The sequence below is a fragment of the Antechinus flavipes genome, chromosome 2 (genome assembly GCF_016432865.1).
Source record: "Antechinus flavipes isolate AdamAnt ecotype Samford, QLD, Australia chromosome 2, AdamAnt_v2, whole genome shotgun sequence".
NCBI lineage: Eukaryota > Metazoa > Chordata > Mammalia > Dasyuromorphia > Dasyuridae > Antechinus > Antechinus flavipes.
In genome coordinates, this window is record NC_067399.1 from 520,178,046 (window position 1) to 520,199,991 (window position 21,946).

Below are 21,946 nucleotides of genomic sequence, written 5' to 3' on the forward strand. Positions count from 1 at the left end.
GGAGGAATGAACTAGACCTAAGAAACCAGGGGCAATATGGTAAAGAACTCCTTGTAGCCAATACTGATTAGTACTTGCTCAGCAATTTTATTGTCTTAGGAAGTTTCCTGGGGCACTAAATTAAGTGTCTGATCCAAGATCACACAGAAAATACATGTTAGTGGCAAGACCTGAGCCAGCCTTTCGAACTCCAAGGCTAGTTCTCTCCACATTATGTCACTCTGCCTCTAACAAGTTTCAGTAAGAACATAATACATTAAAAAGATGGGTTTGTGGGTGGCGATCAGATTAGACATATTAAAAGCAGCAAGTAGTACTTTTGATAAATAGAGATAGAGACTAGACATGTAATTTCATTGACAATCAATTTTTTCTATTAAAAATGGAGGTCAGCACCTGCCCTATAATTTAGAATGTCTGTGAGAGAAATCTCAGAGTTGAGACTTGAACTTATATTTCTAACTAGCTTCCTATTATTACATCATATTGACTCTCTTTCAACAAATATACAAATAAATTTAGCTAAATTTAGAGATGATGGATATACAACAATCTCAAGGAAAACTTAGATAGATGTACATTAAATCTTTTGAATTTGATGTCATGGAGAGCAAATAGCTACAAACAGTTTCCTAAAAGCCACTGTCAGAAAGAGAGTTATAATCTAGGTTCACTGAACTACCTATGTAAAACAGCGTGATGCTTATAATTTAATGTAAAACCATTTACTCTTGACCTCCCCCTTCTTTATTGACTATCCTCTGGGTTTGGAATGCTCTCCCTCCTCACCTTCATCTCCTAGTTTCTCCCAAGACTCTCAGCTCATATTTCATTTTCTTGGGGAAGCCTTGTTAAGTATACCTTAACCACTAGCACATTCCTTCAGAGCCTACCTTTTAGTTATGATGTTTACATCTTATATTCGTGTAGTTATTGGCATTGTCTTCCCCTATTAGACTTTGAGCTTCCTGAGAGCAAGGACTATGTCCTTGTCCCCCCCCCTTTTTTTTTATCCCCCAGAGCTTAATACGGTGCCTGACCAATAATAAGTGCTTAGTAAATATTTGTGGATTGAATATTTATGTAACACATATACTTAGATAGATAGATAAAATATATAAATTAGATATAACATATAGACCATCAAGTTAACAAAAGACAGCCTATTTCAGTTTGAAAATTTTGCTTCACTTTGAGAGCTGGTGTACTACATTCCCACTGAGGAAAGTGAACTTGAAAGAAGTTAGGCAAAGAGGCACAGTAAGGCAGCTAGACAGCCAGACTTTTATGGGGTGGCTTAATTATTTTATTGAAATAGCAAGAAACTTTCTAATATAAAAAACACAAAAGTGTTATATAATACCACTTTTTCCAGGGACATTAATTCTATCCATTAATTTCCTTCTAGAGAATAGATAATCAAGAGCTGACTTATAATGAATTCCAGTTTAAAATTATATTTTAGAGAGAAAAATAAAGTACTTTGTTTCCAATGCAATATTTCTATCTAGCTCAAATGACCTTGCTTCATTCCTTCTTAAATGTCATTTTCAATGGAAGTTCTTATAGATACCACAATTCTGAAGCTATTTTTTAACTTCAACTTCTTTTTTTAGCTCTAACATAAATTGGACTATAAATCTGTCTCACTACTGCTAGCTTAGGAACTTTTCCAAATTACAATCCTTATGGTTCAGCCATAATGGGGAGATCCCCAAAAACTCTTTCATCACATCCCAGCTGGGCTATCATAATTCATTATTTATGGGTCTCTCCTGTACTCTCCTGTACTGTAAATAACGTGAGCATCTGTAGAACACAGAGAACTATATACATCATTTTGATGTTCCCTACAACCAGAATTTCTGGCCACAATTCTCCCATAATGGAGGAACTTGCTTGGAGAAAATATAGACCAAGTTGCTTCCTTTATCAATCCCATACAATCTCAATGATAACTCCATTCAAGTAGTCTTATCCTCTGGTCTGGAGTCAGAGAGGAGGTCCATTAGGCACAGGATTATTTCAGGTTGTTTTCTTGTGCCAGAGAACCACATTTTCCTATACCACTCACTGAGTAAGTCATAAAATGTCAAAAAAGTTTTCAAAGTGCAATACTGCCTTTTCCTGGCCAATTTAAATTATATTTTATTCCATTTTATCCACTGTAATATGCACTGGCATTTTCACAATGAGAACACCCTCAGGAAACAGATGGACTAGCCACATGAATAAACAGTGCATGGTTCTTCTTGACTTAAATGATGCAAAGCATTCTAAACTGCTGCTCTGTCCCTGGAGATATCTTAGCTGACTTCTTACAATTAACCAACTATAGCACTTTTATAATTAAACTTTTTATATTAGTGACTTTTATAGGGAGTATAAACAATTATTATTAAGCTGATGAACTAACTGATATACCAGGGATTTTTTTTTTCCATTCTCAAATCTTTTTCTCTGAAGAGAGGAGATAGTTATCTGCTGAAGTCCTATTCTAATGTCTCACTGGGGTGTGGAGATAAATGTTAAAATGCTGTGCCAACATGGAGCACAAGCTATGGCAAGTCCTATCTCTCATGTTGGAATGGCTTCAAGTACAGGCCCAGTGACAGTCTAGACATGTGTCATATGAGACCCAACCTAGCTAAATGGAGAAAGCTTAGCACCAAAAGGTTCAGTCAGTTCTATTGAAGTTTAAGAGAACATATATACTTGAATGGTTAGGAAAGACTTTTTGGAAATGAGTCTTTAAAAATGGGTAGAAGAAGCAGAGATAATTCCAGGAATACTAATTACTTTACTAATTCTATAGATTTGATTATTTGTATTCATGTAATGATCTTTTTTAGTGCAATGCAGATTTATTTTAATTATATATGTGTGTGTGTGTATGTGTGTGTATATATGTATATATACACATATATATTTAAATATTCAATTATTATTCTAATTACATTGAAAGAGAAAGTGATCTAGGGCTTCTAAAGCTCTGTTCCAATATTCTGACTATTTGAATAAATCTGCCAGGCAGGTCTAAAAGAAAAGAGATCTGGGAGGAAAGGAATTCTCAAGTCCTGCCCCCTTCAGGAAGAAAACACTAAACAATCAAAATATAAAAACTTATAAATTGCATTCTTGGCTTCCTTGAGTACTCTATTTTTGTTCATTGGTTCAACATTTTTATTAATAAATCTAAATCAGTTTTCTTTTTCATCTGCAGCAACAACCAACCACGGACATTTCTGTAATTATGCCTTTGATATACACACATACATTTTTGAGGATACACCTGAAGGAAACCCAAACTATATTCATCATGAAAAGAAGAGAATGTTTTAGCAATGTCTTTTTAAAGCATGGCAGACACTGCAATTTATGTTAAACCTCTGAAGTAAGAAGAACATAACAAGGATAACTCATTCAAAGAGCAGCTGGCCCCACTTTCACATAACTACCCTGCACCAAGGAGATGGGAGAAATTGATGAAAGAGAACAGAAAGAACAACAGGAAAGGACCGAAAGATAAGAGGAGCAAGTTGTGACCCAAATAGGAACAAATTCTTCCCTCTGTCTTAAGGAAGTAGCAGATGCACCCAGTCACTTTTCATCTAAACTACTTGGATTACAATAACTCTGCTAAGGCATCATCAGCTCACATCACTGCTACATTCACTCTAGAGGGAGAGATCTGATGTTGGCCAACTAGAGTGTAAGATAACTGAAATGTGTAAAGACTTTCTTTCTTTCTCTTTTTTCTTTTCTTTTCTTTTCTTTTTTAATGATTCTGACATTCTAGTTCTTGTTGGCGGTTCTTTAAGTTAAAAGGGAAAGTTTGAAGTTTCCACCCTTCCTGGTTACTTTCCACTGCCACATCTTAATTTAATTTAGTTTTTTGTATCCATCCAGCCATCCTGACACCTCCAGCCCCCCAAAGCCTGATTGTTCCACATGCACATATTCCTTAACTGCTAGTATCAATGAATAACATGTATCAGTTACACTGACACGTAGCTCTTGATAACAAAAAGATCAGATTTTCAGGCTTGTATGGGCCCCTCTCTATTAACAATCTTACAAGCAAGATTCATGTGTACATGCACACACATATGTTTCTGGGACAAATTAAAAAATATTTCTTACTAGGTCACAATTTTGGGGGTGCTATATGAAACAAACAGAGTAGCATAACGGATTGAGTACTAGTCTTGAAGTCCTGTCTCTGACACTTATAGCCATTTATAACTTAAGGAATAAGGAAAATCTAAGTTTAGATTTTGCCTCAAACACTGATTTATGTTACCCTGGACACGTCATTTAATCTTATTCAGGTTCAGTTCCTCATCTATAAAATGAGGATAATAATAATAATAATAATACCTACTTCACAGGGTTATTGTGATGATCAGATAACATAGATAAAATGCTTTACAAATCTTAAAATGCTATATAAATGCTGGTTATTAGCGACTGTTATAACTAGATGAGGAAGTCACTTGTCCTCAAAGTCCCTAGACTTATCCACTAAGTTATCTGGTGGGAAGGGTACCCATTCCAGAATTTCTTCTGTTCTGATGAATCTTAGATCCATTAAGTATCTACAGCCTGAGAAGTGACTCCCTGTCCTGTAGGAATGTCCAGCTTACACGTATACTTACTTTGTATAAGTTTCAGAAACATCTCACTCTGGGTTTCTGTACATCCATAGTCCATTAGTAAGTCACTTAGTCTTCTTAGTCCTTGACTCATCTTAAGGTAAAAATTGGCTAAAATGAATTTTTTTAAACTGGTTGTTCAGCATGAAAAGATAACCCAATGGGCAAGTGATTGGTTTGTGGAAAATGAAACAGAATCTAGGCCGTTCTTTTAAATTTCTTTTTAAATCTCTAGTTCTCTTTATGACTAGGTGAAATGCGCCAGTTAAGAGGTGCAGTGGATAGTGCACCTAGAGTCAGAAAGCCTGGAGTTCACACCCACTTTCACTCACTATGTGATCCTGAATAAGTCACTTAACACTGATTGCCTCTAGGAAAGAAAAGAAATGACTAAGTAAAATGTTTCTAAAAAGAAAATAGATAATATCCAAATAGCTTCAAGACATCTAAAGCAATTAATTTTAATTCCTTTCATTCTTCCCCCTCCCCCAAACTTTATTTTAACAGATTAGCAACAGTTACTATTTTGTCTTCTACAGCTAAACTAAAACAAAGTATAATTTCATAAATAACTATAGCAATTGCGGAGGGGGTGTTGCAAATAATTATCCATGGAAATAGTGAATAGGGCTAAACTCATTCCCAATCGTACAGTCTGCTAAGAAAACGCATTGTGGTGGCAAGCTGGCAGCCAAGAATTAAACACACCCACCCAGGCAGCAATACCACCTCAGCCTGGGATTGTGCCCAATTTCATGAAATAAGCTAGGATAGGACAGGTCAGGACTATGCTGAAGCAATGGTTCCCTTGATCAGTGCTGAAACAAGTACTCTGGTTTCAAAAGGTAAAAGAATACTCTTCAAGAAGAAAAGTTAAGGTTTTTTACACTTATTTTCACTAACATGATAATTTTTTCCAAAAAAAATCCCAAATCTCTATGTATAAGGACAAAAGAACTGAGAGTGAAATATAATCAAGACCCTATTCTACCTATACAGATAAGCCTGAGAAAAACATTTGAGACAAGTTCTGATTGGTAGCTCTGTGATCTTGAGTAAATTATTTAACCTTGTATAAGTTCAGTTTCTTGATTTGTTCAAAATGAAAACAATAATGACCTGCCTTACATGCCCCACAATGCAACTGTGAAGAGCAAATGAGGCAACCAAAGTAAAATGCTTTGTGGCTATTAAAGTAGTATGTAACATAAGCTATTACTGTGATATAGCCTGGAGTAATAACTTCAGGTAGGCTCAGAGAATAATCCAGGAACAAGATGGATGCATTGTAGAGGCACAACATTATATTATTTTATAAACCTAAAGATTTCTCTTGTTCCCTTTCCAGAGCATTCAAGAGTTCAATATATTTTCATTCCATTCATATCTTTACTTCAGTCACAATCCCACATCACTGTGTCTCTCCCACTGATTAGACCAAAATATTTTTTTTCTTGCATGACATCTATTTACTAAACAAACAAAAAAAAATAAACAAGCTCCTATACAATGTAACCCAAAAGATCACAACCTTATTTATACTCATCTCCAAATAATAACAAGAGTGACTATGAGTTCATACATTTTTGCACACATCTAAGTATCTAAAAATATTATTGTTATTTTTGTTCTTCTTTCTCTAAGAGAAACAATGATATCATGAGGATGATGTCTTGACTTGTGAGTGAACTGGATTCAAGCACCTCTCTCTCTCCTCCAGTTATAGGAGTCCAATTGTAAAACAAAAGCCAAGATGACTGGCAATGGCTGAGGATGCAATGAGTGACTTTGATCTTTCTAAATTAAAGTTTTTCCCAAGTCTCAGTTTGTCTCTGAGGCCATATGAATTCAATGACTCAGTATCAAATAACAACTGAGAGAAAAGATAGCCCAATTTTAAAATATGTATTTAAAAATACAGAGGTAGTCAAAAGAAGAATATTTGAAGAAGATCAAGGAGGAAAAACATCCAGGTAGTACCATTCAAGTTTTTAAAGCAACTTAAGATAAAGTATGTAGAACAAATGCAGATTCTAAAGCTAAGCAGATATTTAATGGAAACAGCAAGAAGATTTCTCATAAAATGTTTTTTTTTTTACATTTTTTGGCATTTCTAAGGCTTTACACACAGGCTCTCTCACATATCACACTTTATCAGACTTAAGAAAAAATGACAGGGAAAAATTGCCTTACTGAAAATAGACTGGAACCATTTCCCATTAGCATTATACTGTCTGCCTGAAACCAAGTATCCCTACCAGCCCAAGCTTAGGAGCCAGACTTCAATTTTCCAGGCTTAATGAATGGCACTTCTCACTAAACCTGTCACATACAAGAAAGCTGTCCAGTCATTTCTACCAACTAGATGTTGGACCATTTAGTTGTTTAATTTAGTGCAGACACTCATGTGCGACCACAGGCACTAGACCTCTGACTGACTGAGACAAAATCTGATTACTGCTGTTACTGCCCAGCTGTTAGCACGAACAGGACACGCTATGTATTCATACTATGATCCAGTGTTCCCATACCAACTTTGACCAGCTTGCCTCTTAAGCAACTACCTTCCTTTAAACTCACTCTTTTGCTTTCCCAATCAATAAGTTGTCCTTTATAGATCACTGTCATGTATAGGTTGTCCTACTGGAGTTAAAGAGGGCTGGTCCTTAAGTATGGAAGCCAAGACCTGTTCTCTGCAGAGTCCTACTTTTTTGGTTCTTTGCCCTATCAATTTGTCCATAAGTCCAACAGATAAACGTTGCCTCAGAAATAAGTATATTGTGATCATTCAATCATTCATAAACAAATATTTATTAACTGCTTACTACACACAAAGAACAGCTAACTAGCTGGTGCAGGAACCAGGAATATCTGAGCTCAAATCCAACCTCAGACATTTACAAGCTGTGTGACCTTGACTCAAACAACTTCACCCCTATCTGCCTCAGTTCCTCATCTTTAAAATAGGGACACCCATGGGGGCAAATCACTCCAGTGTCTTTGCCAAGAAAATCCCATGGACTTGGAATCAGTCATATAAAATGAGACATAACCAAACAACAGCAGCAACCCACAAGGAGCAGAGAGTGGGCTGGATAACAAATACCACTTAATAATGGCTTAGATGTCTAGATAATTCACTTTTTTTAATGTATTATGTCTAAATAAAGTTAAACACCTCCTCCTCCTCTGCTGACCTTTTATGGAGAAAAAGGTTCATTTCATCTTCTGCATATGTGCATGTGTCAGTGTAAGAAAACAAAACCACTTGGGAATCTTTGGTTTGTTGTTGTGAAAACAAATGCTTTGGGGGGACTTAGTCATCATTAAGTTTTATGGAAATACTTTCCGTTTGCCCCTTCCCTTTCCCTTTTCTTTATTACTCTTTGAGCAATTAGGTTTTTAGCCTTTATTACTGTTGCAATGGAAGATTCTCTAAGAAGAAAACACATGGCCCCAATCCTGCTAAGCCTAGTGGGTTTCATTTAGGTAAAGCATCCAAAACTTACATTATTTGTCCTGCTAAAATAATAAATGCTATAAATTAGAAATGGCCACTAAGGCTTCAGAGTTTCCATCTGACAATGGAAATGCATAGAAACCCACAATGACTTCTATAAAACCATTGTTTCTTAGGTTACCCAATTTCTTTTTGTGGGTGTTTTTTTTTTGTTATTTTTTAAGCTTTGGCAGGAATTAAATTTTTGTAAGACAAAAATTCCCTCATGAGCCATAATAAATTAAAACATTAAAATCACTGCCACCTGATTGTGACAGCTGGAAATGGGCAGTCCTTTGAAATATAATTTATTTCATTCTAAAAATGATTTTCCTATCATTTCCTCTCTTTCACAAAAAAGGAACAACTCAGGAACCATGAGAACAAAGGCGCCCCAGCTCCCACTACAAATTGGCTTAAGAAAAGGCAGTAATTACCTCTCAGTTTTTTTTGGTGACAACTTGCCTCTTGGCACCATGGAACAACAGTGTAGGAAAAGAAAAGAGGCCTACATAAGGTCTGAAAAGAAAGCCATTTCCTTCTCCAAGTTGTGTTCTGCTGTAAAAAATATTTGAAAAAGGAAATTTGTGCCTGAGGATTGTATTGATGGGGAGGAGAAAGATAATTTACAAGCTTACCAACATCAGATTTGAACTATTAAAATACTATATACCACTGCTTTCTTTTTTTTCTTTAGTGAAATTAAAATGAGAATCCCATGGCCCTCAAAATCTTCACTGATAATAATTATACAAATCAAAAATAACTCCCCCAAACCCATTACTCTGGCTTAGCATCTGAATTTCGAACCCACTAGTACTAATTTTGAGCACACACATATGTAATTTCTAATGGATATAAAAGCTTTATCTGTAAATTTTCAGAATTAAAAACTACAATTCATCAGTTATTCACCAAGATTAAATGAGATATAGATCAGGTTTGTGTATTAGTTGCATCAAAATAAACATTTAAGCAAGTAGCTAAATGATACTTAAGTCAATTCAACATAATAATTATATTTATTAATTGCCTAGTGAGCATTAGGTACTGTTAAGTGATAAAGCAGTCCCTGTCCTCATGACACTAAATCATGAAGTATTTATACAAATGGATATGTGAGTATAAGATAATTTGAGGAAAGAGGGAACATTCAGAGCTGTAAGAGATCAGAGGCAGCTTTAGGAGAAAGTATACTAGAGTTAGTCTTTTAAGAAGAGAAGGATTCAGAGGAGGTACATTTCAGGCATCATTTATTACAATGCATGATGGCCTTATTCTAGCCTGAGCAAATTCCTTCCATAATGTGAGCTTCAATCAAATCTCCTAGTAGAAAAGGTGATGAAAGATCAAGGTCATTTCTGGGTTTAGAGATAAAGCTGCATTATGGATTACAACATTTTTACTTCCTCTTGCAGTGAATCCCCTATTCTATTGTTTTTTATAAACATTTTTCTTAATGAGTTATGTGCCAAAGGGAAAGAAGGATAATTTTGAAAAACAGAGTGAGGTCAGTGCTAAAACTGAAGCATTTAAAATGTAAAGAGTTGGTCCTGATCCATGTATTTTTTTGTTGTTGTTGACATTCTTAGCTATTTTAAATAAAGGGCATATTCCACTTTGAAGCTGCTACTCTTCCTGATTTAACTTCACTGAAGAAGATGTACCCCAAATCCATGCTGGGTACCTCCTTCCCCATGCTCTCCTTCCTCCTTTTGTGTGTTGTCTGCCACTTTGCCTATAAGCTCCTTAAGGATGGGAAGTGACTTTCTTTTTATTAATTATATCCTCAGAATTGAGCACAATGTCTGACAAGTTGTAGGCACTTAATACATAAACGTTTATTGGAGTAGATATTTAAATTTCCACTAGAATACACATGGTAAAATATTTTAGAGTGCTTTTTTGGTGTGCTACATTTAATGGAATGATTTCTTAAAACTCTGATGACAACTCTTACTTGTTGAAAAAGGTAGAAGTATTGAGCACAAGGTCATCAATTCTGCCACTCAGGAGACTTTTGTCAACATCATGATTAATGAATTAATGAAAAAGCATTTTTCAAGCACTGCCCATATAATAGAAAAAACAGTCCCCATATAAATATATGGAATTCACATGCTAATCACAGAATCTCTTTAGAACTGAAGGAACCTCTGGATTGTTGTTTAGTATAAGGAATAAGAACATTATTTTATATTCCAAAGCAGTCCAAATGAAGCAAAGAAAATTGATTATTTGTTAATTCCACAAAGATCCATTCCAAAGTTTCATTGTATCACCAGGAAGGTAACGCTAGGTTTTGTTAGAGAAACATAAAATCTACCATGAATGGTAAGGCTTACTATCAACATTTAGCTACCAACTAATTAAAGAAAAAAATTAAAAGCCCCCACTTTTAAAGGATATCTCTCTTTAGAATTTCCATAGGAACACTGGTAGAAAAGGGTGCTGAATGTGGTGAAGGGGGTTAAGGTGGGAGGGGGGGCAGAGAAAGAAAGCAAGAGAAGGAGACTATTTTATTAGGGATAAACAAAACAAAGGGGAGCTAAAAAGTAGGGGAGAGAAGGACTACAATGTTTCTGTAGAGGAAAAAGAACAATAATAACAGCCTTGGGATTATCAATCAATATTGCTGTATTCTAAATATGAATTTTTATCCAATGAACAATGAATGGATACACCAATAATAAAATGAACCACATCAATATTAGTATTATAGTAATAGAAGAAATCAGAAGACATAAGACAAGTTGGAATAATAGGAGTTTTACCTTTCTTCACCATCAGGTAAAGTTGAGGGCAATAGCTATCCCTCAAGCTCATAACCAATGAAATCAATTCCTTTTTTGTTTCCTGCCGGTGAGGCAATGAGTGTTGTGACTAACCCAGGGTCACACAGCTAATAAGTGTTAAATATCTATGAGCAGATTTTAACTCAGGACTCCCTGACTCCAGGGCCACTGCTTTTCTACAGCATCTAGATGCCCCAAAAGAAGTCAATTCTATTTCCAACCAGAGATCACTCATCTGAAGTCTTCCATAAGCTAACTATTTCTAATTGCCATAACTCTGAAAAAGCAGCTTTTCAGCCTCCTTGATGAATCTTCAATTCATCTCCCAAAACCTATATCAGATTTTTCTCTCAGTTTCCTACAATTGATTTCTATACCTTAATAATTTAATGACAGCCTCCTGATTTCCAGTAAAACAGATGGTCCTTAATCATAGTCTTCAAATAGTTATATGATTTCTCATTTTTATTTTAAATTTTGCTTTCCTTTATAATAATACTATAGCAAATGAACAGAAGTTAATAATAATATTAATTACACTTGAAGCTCTAAAGGCTTTAAAACAATGTTTCCTCTCTTTGACACCCTTGAAATCATGTTTCTTTACAGTAACATTTCTCTAGTTATCAACAAATAAAAGTATTTCTCAGATTTAGTAATGCACTAAATATTTCCCAAAACAAGCTTGGCACTACTACTCTTTATTCAAAAAGAAATCTGAATCTTTATATTTTTGCCACTGATAATTTTCCATCCCCAATTGTCCAAATCTGTCTGAAAGCCACATTTTTTCATCCACATATACACACGTATTTGTATGTGTGTGTATACACACACACACACACACACACACACACAAACATATACATATATAACACATTAGCAGCCTTTTTTTTTCCTTAAGGCAACTTGGGGCTAGTGGCTTGTTCAGTGGCTTGATAAGAGCAACACAACTAGTAAGTGTCTAAAACTACATTTGAATTCAGGTCCTCCTAATTGCAGGGCTGGTGTTCTATTCACTGAGCCACCTAGCTCCCTAAGCAGCCTTTATTTTTTTTTTAAATTTTGTTTCTTATTCCTTTCAGGCATCAAAATATTTTTTGATAACAGTGGTATAGCATACACACTTTGATAATATCAATCTTTTCCTTTACATAAAAACAATTTCCTTTTCATCATTAAGTTGCCCCATGAAAAAAGAAACTTAAAGAACATATATATCTTATGATAAGTAAAACCAGAAAACACACATGTTAAATACCGTGTATGTCTGTTTTGGTTTTATTAATCACAAAGATTATCATACCAATCAATATCAATTATTGATGTGGTTCATTTCTTCCTATATATCAATTCATTGTTTGTCAGATAAAGATCTCACATTCAAAATACCTAGAGTTATGCTAATACTAATATAGTCGGTCTAAAAATAATCTGAGACAGGCGCTACAAAGAGACAAGGGATTTGGATTCAGCAATGAATAAGGGAATGAAAGTGAGCTGGATTGCATTTAGGAAACTGTTCAATGCTTTTAACAATCCCAAGCTGTTCACTGCACAAAGACAGATTTTTTTTAAACCCAAAATATTCTATTAGCAATGCTATATGGTTACAAATTTGGAACACCAGAGTCTCAGAAGAATCAAGTCTCCCAAGGGCAATAGAGACACATAGAGTGGTCATAAGCAGACCACCTAATGTTCTCAATGATGATACATAACACAAGATTTGATATAAGGTTTGGTTTGTGTATCCTGACCTATGATTGAATACCTATGGGCAACTCCTTATGTGGAAACCTCTCCCATTAATGTAGACCCAACTGCAACTCATCTGTAACAGTCTTAGAAAAGCGCCTGAAGATGCTGAGAAGTTCAGTAATTTACATTTGGCTACACAACTAGGATGCATCAAAGGTAGAATTTAAACCCAGATTTCCAGACTCAAAGGTGAAACTCCCTTTATGTGTTCTACCAACTATTTCAGCTATAAGAGAAATATCACGAAAGAAATTATGATCTTCAGGTATACTGGAGTGCAAACACAATGAAATCCTTGAGGTTCATACATCATGGCCTGATGAAGTTAAAAGTTAGTGGGTGAATGAGTAAGACTTGTCCTAGTTACTTTTCTTCTAGGGATCAGTGAAAATGGTCTCCAAATAAAAGTCTCCAGATTCTCATCTTCCAAAAAACTGGTTTCCAAGGCTGTGCATGAGTGCAGATAACATTATATTGTTGAGAAGAGTCATGTTCTTGTTCCTCTCTATCCCTTGGAAAATACCACAGTTGTTCCAGTTTTTAAATCTAATTTATTCCTGTCCTTCCTCTCTCATCTGTGTCTATCTTTTAGAGCCCAACTCAGGCAATGGGAGCTTCCCCGACCATTTCAGTCCAATGCTAATAGCTCATTTCTCCACTTAACTGTTAACAAAAATTTTGCCTTCATCAATCAGGATGGATGTCATGTCTCTTCATCAAGATTTTATGCTCCTTGAAGGAAAGGAATGTTTTACACTTATTTAACATCTATCACATGGCTGAGCATCCAATAAATATTTGTGAAACCTCAGAAAATTGACTGAGAAGTCTCATGAAATACTAGCTAGGAATTGACCTTAGAGTGAAGAAATACTGGGATCAGAACTTGTCTCTAACACCTACTAGTTGTGTGACCATGGATAAGTTACTTACTTTCTCAGCATCCTGAAGGTAACTTTCTGAGACTATAAGCTACAGATGGACTACTGATCTGCATCACTGGAAGGAATTTCTATACATATACATATACATATACATATACATATACATATACATATACATATACATATACATATACATTAAACTAACAAAGTCTGTGCTGGTCATTAAAATATCCTGAATCACACTTCAGTTGGGAAACAAGTTTTCAAATTTTCTGCTTTGTGACCAGGGTTCCTCCACCTAACAACCTCTCCCCTACTCCATTTTAGAAAGAAATACTATCTCTCAAATCCCCCCACCCAGGAACAGCTTTCTAAAAAGTGTTTTTTTTTAAAATAGGTGTCCAACAGAAACCTACAATGATTTAATTCATCAAGGACTATGATTATTAGAGGAAAGATGACTTTGCACAGCTCTGCCAGACTTAAATCTATTTCACATGCAAGTCAACACACCTTCAGGATGTCCTTGATTCTCTTTGAGAATGAAGGACCACTATCACCAGCATCAACACCAAAAACAGCAAGTGTCTCAAGAAAAATTCTAGGGTAATTTTTTTAACACAACACAGATAAAATGGGTGCAAGTACTAAAATCTGTTTTTTTAATTCATTCTTAACTTAAAAAAATACAAAAACAAAACCCTCCCTTATTTTGATTAGAGTTCACAAATGGTTAAACATCCTATGTAAAGCTAGAAAAATTAGCTGTCTTTGAAGATGAGACCGCATCTGCTCAGTCTATGCCCTGAATACATAACTGATTTATAAATACCATGAAACACTTTGATAACAACATATATAGAGACCCTTAACAGCCATGTTAGCATGTGTTCCTGCAATACATGCGTAGGATTACACAACCACAGAAAATAAATGTCAGTGTCAGCAGATGTATTTCTTGGAATAATTCTGGGGAAATCAAGTTTCTTCAGCTCTTTGCCAGCTGCCAAATGTCGCAATTCCACTTTAAATGCAATGAAACTTTTAGGACATACTTCTGCTGCTATCTACACATTGTTACTTGGCTTTTCATTTAGACTAAATACAGAAAATTGGGCACAGTGGAAACAGCTTATTGCTTGTAGCCTTTTGAAAAGAAGAAACTACACAGAGCTTATAAGGTCACTCACTTCACTCCTGTCCTCTAAGGACACTCTGAGAACGAGACTTTCACATATGGGATTCATTCCGGGAGCTTTTAACAATAGCCACTTATAATTAAAAATTATTCAAAGTCACTGTCAGAAACAGTTCTATAAAAATAATTTCCATATAAAGAGAGAATGAGTCTCCATTCAGTCAAATCTCTCAGAAAAAAATACTAAGTCATTTTTGAATATGGGGGTTTGCCACCAGACCTTGGGTGAAACAGGCAGGGGGAGGGGGTGGTAACATGAGCAAGAGTATATTGGTTCTAAATTTCACTCAGACATGCCTATGTGGAAAGGTAATGTTTTTCATGTTCTTTTTATAGGTTAAGTGTATCCAAAACATACAGTTTCATTATTATATGCAAGTCATTTCAATTTATTTAACAAACCAGTTATTCTGTCCCCAGATTTGTAGCATGAAGTGGGTTCATCAACTGCTTTATATCCACTTATTAAAACATGATGCACTATTAAAACTTATACTATTACTGTGTGAAAACATCATTTTTATAGCCAAAGACAGAAACCAAGGCAACTAAAAGTTGAGATTTCCCTAAAACCATGTAACACATCCATTTTAACTTTGCTCATGCTATTTTCCTATTCCTGGCATGGACTTTCCCTCTTTTCACCTGCCGGATCTTCCTTTTATACCCTTTTACTCAAACATTACCTCTTCTCTGTTTTTTGTTACAGCCTTAGTCAGGAACAACCCGAGCCACTAGGCATTTTGTTTGACATTTCTCTATTCTACTTATTATATATAATCATGTATTTTAATTACTTGTGTTTGTAGTCTACCCTTCTCTCCCCACCCCATTAGACCATAAACTCCATGCAGGAAAAGACTGTGTCTTAGCTAAAGTTTTTATCGCTCATAATGCTTAGAACAGTGCTCAGCATACAGTAGGTATTAACTGAATGTTTGTTAGATAAACAAATCTGAGAAAGATAGATTTAGAAGCTAGCTTTTTTTGATTCCCCACTTCAGTGTCTTAATCATTCTATACTTCCTTTAATTCCCTTAGTCATTTAGTTCTTTTAAACTATAACGTGTTACGTGAAGTACTTGCTAGTTCTTTCCACTCAACAGATATCCTAATCTATTTATGTATTATTTCCTGTCCATTATACTTTAATTGTTTGTTCCAAGTCACGTACTTTCTCCTCCTTTTTCTTTTTTCTTCAAACTAACCCCTATTTCAAACAATTTTTCCATGATGATATATATCTGTATCCCCCCGGCATTATATCCAACAGGCTTTCCTTTTTTTTCTGGCAAAAATCCCAATATTGCATTCACAGTTTAGGCTTAAGTAGGAATTTAAATACAAACAACAAATGAATCATGATTTTGAAGAATATGTATGCATGGTTCTACCCTGCCAGCACAGAATGAAGAGCTCCAGATGGAGCAATGAGGGAATATCACTATTCTTGTTAATACCACTTTATGCTTTTAAAAGGAAAAAATTTATGCTTTGAAAGTTTAGTTCACCTAAAACCTGACTTATGGAGATCAATCCAGGTCCATATGTTGTCCATGAAATACCATGAAGGGTTTCTTCTAAAGATTACAAGGGTTGGTATAAACTCTATCAGAGACTTAAGCTATAGATTCAGGTTATGTCTAAGAAATTCCATTATCTAGATGACAAAACACATTTTGAAAAGTCAAGATGATTCTAAATACCCAGAGGCTTGATGTGATGGAAGTAAGCAACTGGTCCATATGACTTTCAGGTTTCTTTCAGATCCTTGTTAGTATTCAGATAGGCACAAACTTTAAACAGTATAAATTGTATTATACAAGCAATAGTCAGACATTAAATTGGGAAGACCTCATAATTCTTTAACCTGAAAGATTGCATATCACCAACTTTAAATTTTTAAATAGAATTAACTAAAATCAAATCTATTAAAAATCTCTATCCTAACTAAAGAAGTATCCTAAAAACAGACTCTGGGCAAGTCACTTGACCTCAATTGCTTCAGCAAAAAGAAAAGAGAGCTAATTTTCTACATCTTATAAATGAATAAAAGTAATAATTTGATTCGGTGAACTAAATGTAAAAGGACTGACTGATGAACAGACATATTAGTGAAGTCAGTCAGTTAACAAACATTTTTATTAAACACTACTATATAATACCAGTACTATGCTAAGTACTAGGGACACAAAGAAGGGAAAAAATAGTTCCTGTTGTTAAGGAATTCATAGTTTAATGGGGAAAAAAACATGAAAACAACTATGTACAAACAAAATATGTACAGGATAAATTGGAGATAGTAAATAGAGAGAAAACACTAACATTAAGAGGAATTGGGGAAAGCTTTCTGTAAAAGGTAAGCTTTTAGCTAGGACTTGAAGGGAAGAAAGAAGAGAGGGAACAAATATTTATTTAAAACTTACTATATGTCATGCACTGTTCTGAGTGTTTTACAGATACTCTCATTTGCTCATCATAACAATTCTATGAGGGAAGTGATATTATGATCCCCATTTTACAGATAAGGAAACTAAGGCAAACAGAAGTAAAGTGACTTGCCATGGTCACTGAGCTAGAAAGTGTCTGAGGCTGGATTTGAATTCAGGTCTTCCTAAGGCCAGGCCCAGTGCTCTATCCACAGAACCACATCAAGGAAGCTAGAGAAGCCAGGACATGGAGATGAGGAGGAGAAAAAATCCAGCCATAGAAAAAAGTAAAAATTCCAGGAGCAATGGAAACATTACAATCTTGATATTTCTGAGTAGTCTGGGCTTATCATAGATGCTGACTAAAGCTCTCCGAGGAGGCTGCACTGACTCTGGCAAGACTAGTGTTTCCAAAGAAGGACTACCAGTACACCTTTATAACTCAAAACTCCCTCTGTCAAGGTCCTAAGGTTTACCCTAGTGTGAGAGAAATACACTTTTCCTACTTGTCACTGTAGTTTCTGAATCCCCTCTGGTGTGCTTGCTATTTACATAAAATCAGAGCCCATGACCCCATTAACTCTTAAAGAAAAGACATTTACTAAAAAATAGGACTTTTGCCTTATGTTTTTACAAGAATAATAATAATAATATTTATCCAAAAGAAGGTAAAAGCAGAGATAATGAAGAATAGTCCACTTCATAAATCTGGGTCCTACTCTCCCACCAAAACATAAAGAAGAATCCATGGGGAAGAGTGGACACACATTTAAAGACAGATACCCAAGGGATACATGAGTTCAAAAACCCATGAACTGTAGACCTTGATGTCCTTAGTTCCTTCAGGAATAATCTATACCATCTACAGCTACTTCTTTTCTGCTTTTTCAAAATGAAGAAGTACTGAGCTCTTAACTCAAACTTTAAAAGGGTGCTGAAAAAAAGTATTGTTATTTCAGTGACAAACAGTTTCTTTAAACAAAAAACTATCTAGTTTCTCAGATCTTTAAATAGCAGAGGACTGTGCTTTATTTAATCAGTTCCAAACTTCTTATAGCAAAGAAGATGCAAAGCTTGTCTCCCTACTCTTCTCAAACTAGAAGTGAACAGAAGACACCTGAGGTTTCCCCCTCTGAGGCTATAAATGAAAATTGACAGCAGTATGCCTCAATAGCCTTTCAATTAGCAACAGAATTCAATACTCTTATCCAGTGAGTTTTCAAAAGATACTCTGGTATTTTACCAGCCAATCAGCAAATCTTCCAAATCAGTGGATTACCATCAAAGTAGTTTAAGAATCAGTTGTCTCAGCCTTTTTTGTCTTTATCCCCAATTTCATGAGACTACTCCTGTGTTCAGTTAATGTTCCTGTTTATTCTTCCTTTTATTATATTTTCTTCTCAAAGTCTTTTTCCTGGTTTCTTATATCTTCCATAATTCAAATCAGAGTTTCCCTGGTAGTCAATGTTTCATTTTTATTTAATATATAGCAAAATTCAAAAAATTCTAACTTTCTATTAATTAGAAATTCTTCCCCACAGTGCCCACTTATTTGATTATAATTTCTCAGTTATAAACTTCAAAGTGCTAAAAATAATCACATCCAAACGACCCAATGAACTACAATATCCAGTAGCCATATTACCTCACTAATGTCCTCTAAGTATATTTGTTTGAGAGTCAGTTCTTTATCTGGTTCTGAAAAACCAGATAGTCTCTTTCAACATTTGATCTAAGATACTATTTCTTCACAAGTGGATTTTTTTTTTTAGTTTTCTTGACACTAATGATATAAATTTAACATAAAAAAGAAACAATATCTTCCATCTGCCGTAAATGGAACAGGAAGAAAAAAGGAGGTTGAAGATAAATGGAAGTTTTCCTTGAAGAATAAAAGAAAAGAACTGGCAGAGTGGGTTTTATCAAACACCCAGAGACTTCAGGAAATATCAAGAACTATTTGGTTAGCACACATTACAATTATAAATATTGCAAAAAGATTGTTTTGAGACTAATTATTATTTATATACTAATATGAGTTACTAAGAATAATGTGGCAGAGTAATTCTATGAAAAACTTAATAAGATCTTCCAATCAAATCAACAAAAACAATAATACTTGGTGGCTTCAAATCAAAGTTGGAGAAAAGTAAAAATGTGAAAAAATGGGGAGAAAAATGAGAGAGGCCAACAAATTATAATATTATAAGAGATATTTAGTTGAAATATCATGAATACTTTCTTTAAAAATAAAAGAACTATTAGGCACTGGACATGATGAGCATAAAATAACAATATAAAGAGTAAAACTCTTACATTTTAAAAGACAAGAAGAAACATATTATTAACATAGAAATAATCCTGGAGTCATAAACAGTCAGACCATGGACTGACTTGTCAAATCTAACATCATAATTTGTAATTTACATAAACAATAATAAGAAAAATATATGGTGCACAATGAAAATTATTTAATCTAAATTAAGATGATTGAAAACGAAAAGTGGTAAATGACCATAGAAATGATATCAACACTGACTACTTTATTTTATCCAGAAACTTAACCCATTAAATTAATATTTACAACAAGGAGATGAAAAGAGCCCAGAAAATATCTTAGTTAGGAAACAATGGGCTTATATACCACAGGGAAGGAGAAGGCTCACCAAAAGTTAGAATATAAACTCGTCTGTAAAATCTTAATAAGAAAACCATACATCATTATGAATGGTATCAAATAATAAAATCAAGAAGAGCAATGGTCTCAATAGCAAACATCAAAAAGCCTCAAAAATTAACTTGAATCAACTTAGCAAAGTTTATGAAGTAATCATATAGTCAAAATAATTGCCCTACCCTACACAAATTTCTGTGCCCGACATATTTCTATATAAAGAATAAAAAGTCTTTACCTCTTTCACACTGAGGTCCTGTGAAACCATATGTACAAGCACAGCGATTGGGTGCCACACATCTACCTCCATTAAGACAACCACTCTCACAGACAGCTGTAGTACAGGGAGAAAAATAGAGAAAAAAACATTAGATGCCATTAAAATATCATTCTTAACAATTACTAAAAGAGCAAAATTTCACTAAGATTTTTGGGACAACCTGATTTAGCCTATTCAAAGGCTTTCTATGTGGTTGTGAGAATGACACTATTTCTACTGACCTCCATTTTCTCCTCTAAAATGTAGGAATTGGAATAAATTATTTTTAAGATTCCTTTTAGTTTCTAAGTACACGACTTGTTTTCTATCAGCCTGACAAAACTACAAACAAGACTACTTGTGGCTGCTCACTTCAGCAATACATAAAAAATGTGTTCACAACTGGGACTTCCTTCTCTAAGCTAAGACAAAGATCCAGACTGCCTGCAGGTTTGTCTGCCTCCATAGCAAGCAAGATGAACAGCATAAAGATAAAAGTCTTTTATAAAACCGAAGTCAAAATACCACCTAAGAGAGTTTAAAGAAGCTAAATCCTTGGAAAGAAGAGTGTACTTGAGCACAACAAAATCAGGAAGGCTACTCAAAAGAATATGGCTACTAACAAGGGGTTTTTCAAAGACCCATGTTGTACCATCTAAAATGTAAGGTGATTCAGAGATATAATTAATATAAATGCACTTAAAGGAACGTATAAATGTCAAAAGTGTACTAAGTGAAGTTGATTCATAGTTCATATTTCATCTTCCAATTAATGGTTTATTAACCCCAAAAAAATGAAATCAGAAATGCTATTTCATCACAGAAGTTAGTTAGATAAATACATCTAAAGATTACAGAGTCTATAATTGAATACTTAATAATTTAGGAATGCCTAAATTTTAACAGTGAAGTTAGAAAACAATTCACACACACATATAACTTAGGAGCTGGCAAGGATCTTACAGATCATCTAATTAACAATTCATTTTACAGATGAAGAAACTGAGGCCCACTGAAATTAAGTGTAATTCTATCTGACTTCTTTCAAGTTCCAGCTAAAATTCTATCATCTATAAGAAATTTTCCCAATCTCTCCTAATGTTAGTTCTTTCCCTCTGTGATTATCTGCAATTTATTCTGCATATAGCTTGTTTGTACATAATTGTCTGTATGTTCTATACCAGGGATCCTCAAACTATGGCCCTCAGGCCAGATGCTGCAACTGAGGACGATTATCCCTCTCACGCAGGGCTATGAAGTTTCTTTATTTAAAGGCCCACAAAACAAAGTTTTTGTTTTTACTATAGTCTGGCCCTCCAACAGTCTGAGGCACAGTGAACTGGCCCCCTATTTAAAAAGATTGAGGACCCCTGTTCTAGACCATGAGCTGCTTGAGAGCAAAGATTCCCTTTTGCCTTTCTGTGTATCTCCAGTGATTACCACAGTGTCTGACATATAATAGACATTCAATAAATATCTCCTAAGTACCTTACTGATTTTCCTAAGGTCATGAAGAAATTCAGTGGCTGAGGTAGTTTTTGCTCAATGCTCAAGGGGTTTTTTAAAATACTTCCCAAACCATCAGAACCCATCTAATTGACACCCAAGGTGAATTTTATTAACTATACGTGTCCAAATGCTACTTAGAAACTAGATTCTATATGAATTTAATGTAAAGTTACTTACGTTGTCCACAATGTGTTCCCGTATATCCTTTCTGGCACAAACAGTGATCATCACTACAGCTACCTCCATTCATACACCGGATGTTACAGTGTTGTACTTAAAAAAA

At 34.8% G+C, this 21,946-nt stretch overlaps 1 protein-coding gene across 1 annotated transcript in view; it reads right to left on the reverse strand.

Annotated features, from left to right (window-relative positions):
- Nucleotides 1-21,946, reverse strand: part of FBN1 (fibrillin 1) — a 274,426-nt gene that overhangs the window by 203,442 nt on the left and 49,038 nt on the right. Inside the window, exons 4-5 of the mRNA XM_051980617.1 lie at nt 21,841-21,936; nt 20,134-20,229 (exon numbers count right to left, since the gene is read on the reverse strand). Of these exons, the coding sequence (XP_051836577.1) occupies nt 20,134-20,229; nt 21,841-21,936 (192 nt within the window). The remainder of the gene's footprint in view (nt 1-20,133; nt 20,230-21,840; nt 21,937-21,946) is intronic.